General features: G+C 45.8%; 1 protein-coding gene across 1 annotated transcript; it reads left to right on the top strand.

Annotated features, from left to right (window-relative positions):
• The first annotated feature begins 4,261 nt into the window (after positions 1-4,261).
• LOC123152460 (protein GLUTAMINE DUMPER 6-like) lies at positions 4,262-4,929 on the top strand. The gene has a single exon (XM_044571993.1). The coding sequence runs from the start codon at positions 4,388-4,390 to the stop codon at positions 4,754-4,756; it is 369 nt and encodes a 122-aa protein (XP_044427928.1). The 5' UTR covers positions 4,262-4,387; the 3' UTR covers positions 4,757-4,929.
• The last annotated feature ends 4,586 nt before the right edge of the window (positions 4,930-9,515 follow it).

The raw sequence follows: 9,515 nt of genomic DNA on the forward strand, positions 1-9,515 counted from the left end.
ACTATAACCCTTGCAAGCAATGTAACTAATGAGTTAGTTGTGGTATGTTGCATTACGGAACACGTAAACAGACTTGCCGGTAACGAGATTGATCTAGGTATTGAGACACCGACGATCGAATCTCGGACAAGTAACATACCGATGTCAAAGGGAACAACGTATGTTGTTATGCGGTTTGACCGATAAAGATCTTCGTAGAATATGTAGGAGCCAATATGAGCATCCAGGTTCCGCTATTGGTTATTGACCGGAGAAGTGTCCCGGTCATGTCTACATAGTTCTCGAACCCGTAGGGTCCGCACGCTTAACGTTCGATGACGATCGGTATTATGAGTTTATGTGTTTTGATGTACCGAAGGTAGTTCGGAGCCCCGGATATGATCACGGACATGACGAGGAGTCTCGAAATGGTCGGGACATAAAGATTGATATATTGGACGACTATATTCGGACACCAGAAATGTTCCGGAGAAGTTTCGGATAAAACCAGAGTGCTGGAGGGTTACCGGAATCCCTCGGGGGAACTAATGGGCCTCGTGGGACTTAGTGGAGAAAGAGAGGGGGCTAGGGCAGGCCGCGGCGGCGCTCCCCTTTCCTTCTCCCTCTCCCCCTCTCCCCCCCCCCTTCTCTTCCTTGTTGGAAACCTACTAGGAATATGATTCCTATTCCTAGTAGGAATCCTACTTGGGGCGCGCCCCTATAGGGCCGGCTAGCCTCCCCTTGCTCGTTTATATACGGGGAGCACGGGGCACCCTAGAACACACAAGTTGACAGTTGTCTTAGCCGTGTGTGGTGCTCCCCTCCACAAGATTTCCACCTCGATCATATCGTTGTAGTGCTTAGGCGAAGCCCTGCGCTGGTAACTTCATCATCACCATCATCACGCCGTCGTGCTGACGAAACTGTCCCTCGGCCTCAGCTGGATCAAGAGTACGAGGGACGTCACCGAGATGAACGTGTGCAGATCGCGGAGGTGGCATGAGTTCGGTACTTGTGTCGGTTGGATCGCGAAGATGTTCGACTATATCAACCGCGTTACTAAACGCTTCCGCTTTCCGTTGACGAAGGTACGTGTACACACTCTCCCCTCTCGTTGCTATGCATCACATAGATGTATCTTGCGTGTGCGTAGGCAATTTTTTTGAAATCCTACGTTCCCCAACACAGGCTTGTCTCATTCTCATGTGCATGTGCTACTGTAAAACCCATCTTTTCAGCTAAATGTAATGGTTGTTCAAACTGCATGCACCCACTACAATGTTGAATTTGGGTCAAAAACTAATGCATACTATAAAATGGAATGGAGTACTAGACTTCTTCTTCCTTCAATTGTACGCCAACCATTAGACATTGAAAATTTCATTGAAACAATGGTAAAGTAAAGAGACACCTGCAAAGGCCCTCGCCATACCATATTTTGAAGGCCTCAATAGGTCACGAGCTTCATGAGACAAAATCTAGAAGCTGCTGAAGTAGCATGCATCAGTTAGAACATCGACCCCACATAGTACATGCTTGCAATCCATCACCACTAGTTAAGAGGGATGGACAAATAGAACCTTGCTGCAAAACAACAAGAAAGAAACATCGTAGCGTCACACTAATAGTTAGCCAATAGCCCTGCTTGAAAGACACACCAACTACCAAGATATAAAGAGAGCCAACATATCTAGAGATATAAACTCTTACATGTCCTTTGTTAGCGACGGATCGAATATCGTCGAGGTAGAAAGAGACCGAAGAGCCTTATTCTAACACGTTCTCGCCGCCCGCCACCTCGTCAACTTTGGTAGGGAAACAAAAAAGCACAGAAAGTTAGACATATGAGTCCCCACTCCTCTTGCCCGCGACAAGGACTCCGAACAAGAGATAGGAGAGGGACAGAGGCGACAGCGATGGCGTGTAGGAAACTTCTGGCTGCGGCAACTATGGTTGGGAACCACTACGCACCACGCACCATCCACACTGATTTTATTGCGTAAAATGTAATACTACATCGTTGGTAACCGTTAATAAAGCTAGGTAGCACCATATTTAGGGGAGGGGCATTTTGGCTCCGGAAGCATTTGCTCCCAGATGAACAATACCACAAAAAGAAAGTGTTGAAATGTTTTTTTAAATGAATTTTTTTTGTGGATGTTCATGTTAGTGTCGAAAGCATGCTTGGCAATTTTCATGCGAAATGGAGCAGTAGTGTTTCGTCGATGAAAAAAAATAGGGATGCCATTTGGTGTTCAAATTTGTTTTTCTTTTGCACGGGCCAAATGTTTAATCTTTTTGCCTAAACTTTGCAGTAAGCATTTGGATGCGACTATAAATATGTAAAAAAATTGTTGGGATTTTTTTGACATTCCAAAATTATTTTTCACGCGCAGGAGCATGTGCTCCCAGGAGCCAAATTGGATTTCCGCATATTTAGAGATTAGGTGAGAGCTGACATAAGGTGCAATGTGTAAGAGAATTAAAACCTAATGCAACATGTCACCCTTTTATGAATGCATGGTCCAAAGTTGATAATTTTTCCTGAGGAACATCGTATGCTCACAACACGCTTACATAATCACCTCTACGAAGACACGCACACTCTGTCTATGTGAGCATCTCCGAAAGACTAACCCGACAAATGTTTAGATTGATGAAGTCACCCAAGCACCTCATAATCAACGAGCACAAAGAATAGCGTCAAAAAACTAAAATAAATCAAGAAAATGTATGAGAACCCATACCACTCTGCGAGCATCTTTGAGAGACTAAGTCGACAGATCTGCAGATTGGCAAAGTCAATCTGGACCTTTGTAATCGACAAACATATATAACACTAAAGGTAAATCCAGAAAATATACGAGAATCAATACGAAGTCTAGCCACTTGAATTCAAATGGGTTGATTCCACCACAAGAAACCGAGCCATGTAAGCTATGCTTAATCCATTGCGAAAAGTGAAACTCACTTTGTTCTTAACTAATATTTCCTCTGTAAAGAAATATAAAAGCGTCTAGATCATTAGAGACCTGCTCCTCCTCTTCTCTTTGTGTTGCTCACTGGAGACCACTCCTCTATCTTGAACCATGCCATGATGATTAGGAAAATTATTAATCTTATGTCCTGTTCCTGTGAGGGTGTCATCCCATCATTCCCTGGTAAAGCCGTAATGGGATGCAAGCATCAAGCAAATCACGTCTAGTGAACCTTTGGATAATCTGAAGGGCCAGGGGAATCCGCATATCCAACCAGCGGTGTGCTTCCGGGTTATTCCATCTTCCAGAATGGTTAAGACCTAACTTGCCTTCGAGCAGAGGGTTAAACGAACTTAATCATGACACTGTCAACAAAGTTAGCTAATAATGCATCAGTCAGAAAAAAAATGCTAGCTAATATATCACCCCTCCAGCCTTAACTTTTGCCTGGGCCATACCACCATTAGCGCCATCACCAAGTAATCTAGTTGTAATCTATATTTCGCCGGCCACATCATCCCGCGAGTGGATTTGCAGTGGTCATGTCAAAAGCTGGACACAATACTACAACTACTCCACAAGGTGACGACGACGTCCTCAATCGATCTCTAGCCTTCTATATTTCGCATGTGTGCGAAAGGAATGGACGGTGTTTCTGACTTGACCATGCACGCACCTTTGGGACATGGCGACCTGATCGTCAATTCGTCGATGACGCCAGGTCGCGCAGTACCGGCGGTCGATTCGTGCTCGCGCAACCGCCCTTTTCTCCCTTTTCCCCGTCTTTCTCGTCTCTTTGCCATCGGCCGTAGCATGAAGATGTGCATACATGCACCACACGGCACGCATCATCGTAGTAGTATATGGTTTGGTCGATTTCTCATGAGAATCCAACTAGCAAGCATGCACTGTCTTCTTTTCTTTGCCAAAAAAACATGCGTTTGATTTGCATATGGCTAGGTTCACTGAATCTCCTCCACTCTGCCAGTACCAGTACAGTCATACCTGGGCGTTCTCGAATCTCGAGTGTCCGCTTCTCATTTCACCCACAGATTTTTGCAGAAATTTCCGGAACCTTAGATAAGTCACAGAAATTAATTGCAGTACACTGAATTCATTTTATCCAAAGGCAAAAACCAGGTCCCACCATCCTGCAGCAGTAGCAGCAGAGCTGGCAAGCAAACCAAAGAGAAGCCGAGCGGCTTCTTTTCCCCGCTCTCTCTCTCTCTCTCACCCCTCCCCCGCGCGCCACCTATAAATACCGCCTGCCTCCCCCATCCTCTCCCACTCAGTCAGACGTCACAGCCACACAGAAGAAGCGAGAAACCACTCTGCACGCACGCCCACACACAGAGAGAGCAAGAAACAAAGAAAGAGGAAGAGAAAGAAAGAGGGAGAGGGATCGACATCCGTGTGATTCACCGTTCATCATGAGGCCGATCGGAGAAGGCGAGGCGCTGGTGGGGGTCGCCGGGGCTCCGGCGGCGCTCGGCCACGGCGCGCACCCGGCGTTCTGGATGACGCCAACGCCGTACATCTTCATCGGCTTCACGCTCATGATGGGGATCATCGCCGTGGCGCTGCTCGTGCTCGTCTGCACGCGCCGCGAGCCGTCCGGGTCGTCGCGCCGGGGGAGCGCCGCCGAGGAGGCGTCGGCGCGCGGGATGGCGCCGCTCGACAGGGAGCCCAAGGTCGTCGTCAGCATGCCCGGCGACGACTTGCCGTCCTTCCTCGCCAGCGCCAGGCCGTTCGCGTTCCCTGACGTCGTCGAGCCGCCACGCCAGGCGGACGCGGCCTAAGCGCGCGCGCCGCGCGCACCCGTGCGCCCTGCGGGACGCGGGACCAGTTTTGTTCATCAATCAGATTTCTAGGATTTACCCTAAGTAATTTTGTCAGTACTAGTAGTAGTATCTTGTCGAGGAAATAGCCGGCGGGCACGACGTGAGCTGAGATCTGTGAAAGAGAATGGAGTTTCGGCTTTTGCATTGCTTGCTTTTGCCTGCTCTCCCATTCGATTTTCCACTCGCATATTAACTACTCCCCAGTCGTCGTCATGCTGAGACTCTGTCGACTCTCGTAGTGGTAAATCTCAACGATGAGTCACCAAGCATTAACCACAAACCATCAACAATAATGAGAGAACCACTCTCCAATACTGATCCAGATTGATCTGCTGGCATGGCAAAAGTGATAAGCATTACGAGTTTGTGCGAAATAACGGAGCTTTACATGATTGCTGTACGCGCACGTTGAAACATGCACACTGAACTTTCGGTTTCCGTTGAAAAAATAATTAAATTTCATGATTAATTTTAGAACATAAGTCACAATTCTAGCAACCATTAGCATGTAGTAGGTGAATTAGATGTCATGAACAGCAATTTCGCACACACAACAACCAATACTTCCATAGGCTTCTGATGGTACTGCCAACATATATTCTTCCACCGCACTATATGTGCTCATATCTCTTATGTTATGTGTTGTACTTGGATTACCACTGCTTGCAATGGACATGGACATGCTCTTCCTATCTTGCATACTAAATCATTTGTTTATGTTGATTAGCACTCCAGTCAAACAATCATGCTTGTTATGTTCATCATGTTTTATCAATATTGTTTTGGTTAACTTAGTGGGAAATTACTCATATTTTCAACAATAGAAAAACCTCCCATATCATATTTTCAGAGGTGTTCTTCTGTTCTTGACTACAAGATCATTAATCCTTTCATGACCACTATGGTTGGCGAGGATATGTGAGACATGCTTGAGACCAAATTCGGGGTCTCGGACACAAAGTGAGTTGTATGTCATGGAACAGTACCAGGACCATGGGATGAGCGATGACCACTCCGTAATTGTGCAAGCTAATCAGATACAGTCACTCGCTAAGGAACTTGACTATTTCAATTGTTTGTTATCAAACAAGTTCATTTCCTTAGACATCATTGCCAAGCTTTCTCTTTCACCGAGGAAATGTTTGCAATGAAAATGAATCATATGTTCGGCACTCACAATTTTATGATAATAACTGCGGGTGCATAATGCGGCTGCCAAATATTACGAAAATGTTTGCTATTTAATTGATTATGAAGAGAGTTATCTGATTAACTGGAGAAATCAGGCAAAAACCTATATTACAAAGCCAAAACATAGAGCCGCCATGGATTTCATGGCCAATAACAAAATCATAGCATATATAGTAACACAACTGGATCATCGAAAAACCAAAAATATCATCAGCATCTTTCATGGATATCACGCCTAATTAGGTGACTTCGACTTCACGTCGGACAAAAAAATCTTACTAATCATGAAGAGGACACACCGGGCACAAAGCATCGCCAAACAATTGATCGACGCATGCATCAAGGAAAGACAACTCTAATTTGTATAATTAAATCGAACAGTTCCGAGCCTCGCACGACCCAGTTCAATTCAATCGAACAGTGTCATCCTCAGGAAACACCGCAAAGTCATTTTTAACGGCAACGTTATGGACCGGTGCTAAATCCAGCCTTGAATTCTTGGAGATTGGTGCACACTCTATATGCATACTAGTATTCTTTTTTATTCTGATGAAGAACATCATATATGAAATGTCTTGTCAACTCTTGCCAGCACGTTTTGTTAGTAAAAACACATACGATGTTGTTGGGGATCGTAGCAGAAATTTAAAATTTCCTACGCATCATCAAGATCAATCTATGGAGTAATCTAGCAACAGGGGAAGGGGAGTGCATCTACATACCCTTGTAGATTGCTAAGCGGAAGCATTGCAAGAATGCGGATGAAGGAGTCGTACTCGCAGCGATTCAGATCGCGGTTGATTCCGATCTAAGCGCCGAACAACGGCGCCTCCGCGTTCAACACACGTGCAGCCCGGTGACGTCTCCCACGCCTTGATCCAGCAAGGGGAGAAGGAGAGGTTGGGGAAGACTCCATCCAGCAGCAGCACGACAGCGTGGTGGTGAAGGAGGAGCGTGGCAATCCTGCAGGGCTTCGCCAAGCACCGCGGGAGAGGAGGAGGACTTGGGAGAGGGGAAGGGCTGCGCCAGAACTTGGGTGCGGCTGTCCTCCCACCCCCACATATATATAGGGGCAAGGGAGAGGGGGGCCGGCCCCCTCAGATCCAATCTGAGGAGGGGGCGGCGCCAGGGAGGTTGCCTTGCCCCCCAAGGCAAGGGGGCGCCCCCCTTTAGGGTTCCCCCTAAACCCTAGGCGCATGGGCCCTAGGGGGAAGGCGCCCAGCCCACTAAGGGGCTGGTCCCTCTCCACACACAACCCATAGGGCCCTTCGGGGCTTGTGGACCCTCCCGGTGGACCCCCGGAACCCCTTCGATGGTCCCGGTATAATACCAATAACCCCCCGAATTATTCCGGTGACCATATGATGACTTTCCATATATAAATCTTTACCTCTGGACCATTCCAGAACTCCTCGTGATGTCCGGGATCTCATCCGGGACTCCGAATAACATTCGGTAACCATGTACATCTATTCCCTATAACCCTAGCGCCATCGAACCTTAAGTGTGTAGACCCTACGGGCTTGGGAGTCATGCAGACATGGCCGAGACAACTCTCCGGTCAATAACCAACAGCGGGATCTGGATACCCATGTTGGTTCCCACACGCTCCACGATGATCTCATCGGATGAACCACGATGTCAAGGATTCAATCAATCCCGTATTCAATTCCCTTTGTCTATCGGTACGATACTTTCCCGGGATTCGATCGTCGGTATCCCGATACCTTGTTCAATCTTGTTACCGGCAAGTCTCTTTACTCGTTCCGTAACACATCATCCCGTGATCAACTCCTTGGTCACATTGTGCACATTATGATGATGTCCTACCGAGTGGGCCCAGAGATACCTCTCTGTTACACGGAGTGACAAATCCCAGTCTCGATTCGTGCCAACCCAACATACACTTTAGGAGATACCCGTAGTGCACCTTTATAGCCACCTAGTTACGTTGTGACGTTTGGCACACCCAAAGCACTCCTACGGTATCCGGGAGTTACAATCTCATGGTCTAAGGAAATGATACTTGACATTAGAAAAGCTTTAGCATACGAACTACACGATCTTGTGCTAGGCTTAGGATTGCGTCTTGTCCATCACATCATTCTCCTAATGATGTGATCCCGTTATTAATGACATCCAAAGTCCATGGTCAGGAAACCATAACCATCTATTGATCAACGAGCTAGTCAACTAGAGGCTTACTAGGGACATGGTGTTGTCTATGTATCCACACATGTATCTGAGTTTCCTATCAATACAATTCTAGCATGGATAATAAACGATTATCATGAACAAGGAAATATAATAATAACCAATTTATTATTGCCTCTAGGGAATATTTCCAATAGTCTCCCACTTGCACTAGAGTCAATAATCTAGTTCACATCGCCATGTGATTAACACTCACAGGTCACATCGCCATGTGACCAACATCCAAAGAGTTTACTAGACTCAATAATCTAGTTCACATCACTATGTGATTAACACTTAATGAGTTCTGGGTTTGATCATGTTATGATTGTGAGAGAGGTTGTAGTCAACGGGTCTGCAATATTCAGATCCCTATGTATTTCGCAAAACTTTATGTCATATCGTAGATGCTGCTACCACGTTCCACTTGGAGCTATTCCAAATAGTTGCTCCATTATACGTATCCGGTATCTCTACTCAGAGCTATCCGGATAGGTGTTAAGCTTGCATCGACATAACTCTTTACGTCGAACTCTTTATCACCTCCATAACCGAGAAACATTTCCTTATTCCTCTATGGATAATTTTGACCGCTATCTGGTGATCCACTCCTAGATCACCTTTGTACCCTCTTGCCAGACATGTGGCAAGGCACATATCTGGTGCGGTACTCAGCATGGCATAGAGCCTATGACAAAAGCATAGGGGACGAACTTTGTCCTTCCTCTTTCTTCTGCCGTGGTCAATCTTTGAGTCTTACTCAACTTCACACCTTACAACTCAGGTAAGAATCCCTTCTTTGAGTGATCCATTTTGAACTCCTTCAAAAACATGTCAAGGTGTGCGTTCTTTGAAAGTATCATCAGGCGTCTTGATCAATCTCTATAGATCTTGATGCCCAATATGTAAGCAACTTTATCCAGGTCTTCCTTTGAAAATCACTCTTCAAACAACCGTTTATGCTTTCCAGAAATTCTACATTATTTTGAATCAACAATATGTCGTCCACATATACTTATCAGAAATGTTGTAGTGCTCCCACTCACTTTCTTGTAAATACAAGTTTCTAGCAAACATTGTATAAACCTAAAAGCTTTGATCACTCCATCAAAGCATATATTCCGACTCCGAGATGCTTGCTCTACTCCATAGAAGGATTGCTGGAGCCAGCATACCTTTTAGCATCCTTAGGATCGACAAAACCTTTTATTGTATCACATACAACTTTTTCTTACGAAAACTGGTAAGAAAACTTGTTTTGACATCCATCTATTAGATTTCATAATCGAAAAATACAGCTAATGCTAACATGATTCCGACGGACTTAAACATC

Source organism: Triticum aestivum, chromosome 7A (assembly GCF_018294505.1).
Source record: "Triticum aestivum cultivar Chinese Spring chromosome 7A, IWGSC CS RefSeq v2.1, whole genome shotgun sequence".
Classification (NCBI taxonomy): Eukaryota; Viridiplantae; Streptophyta; class Magnoliopsida; order Poales; family Poaceae; genus Triticum; species Triticum aestivum.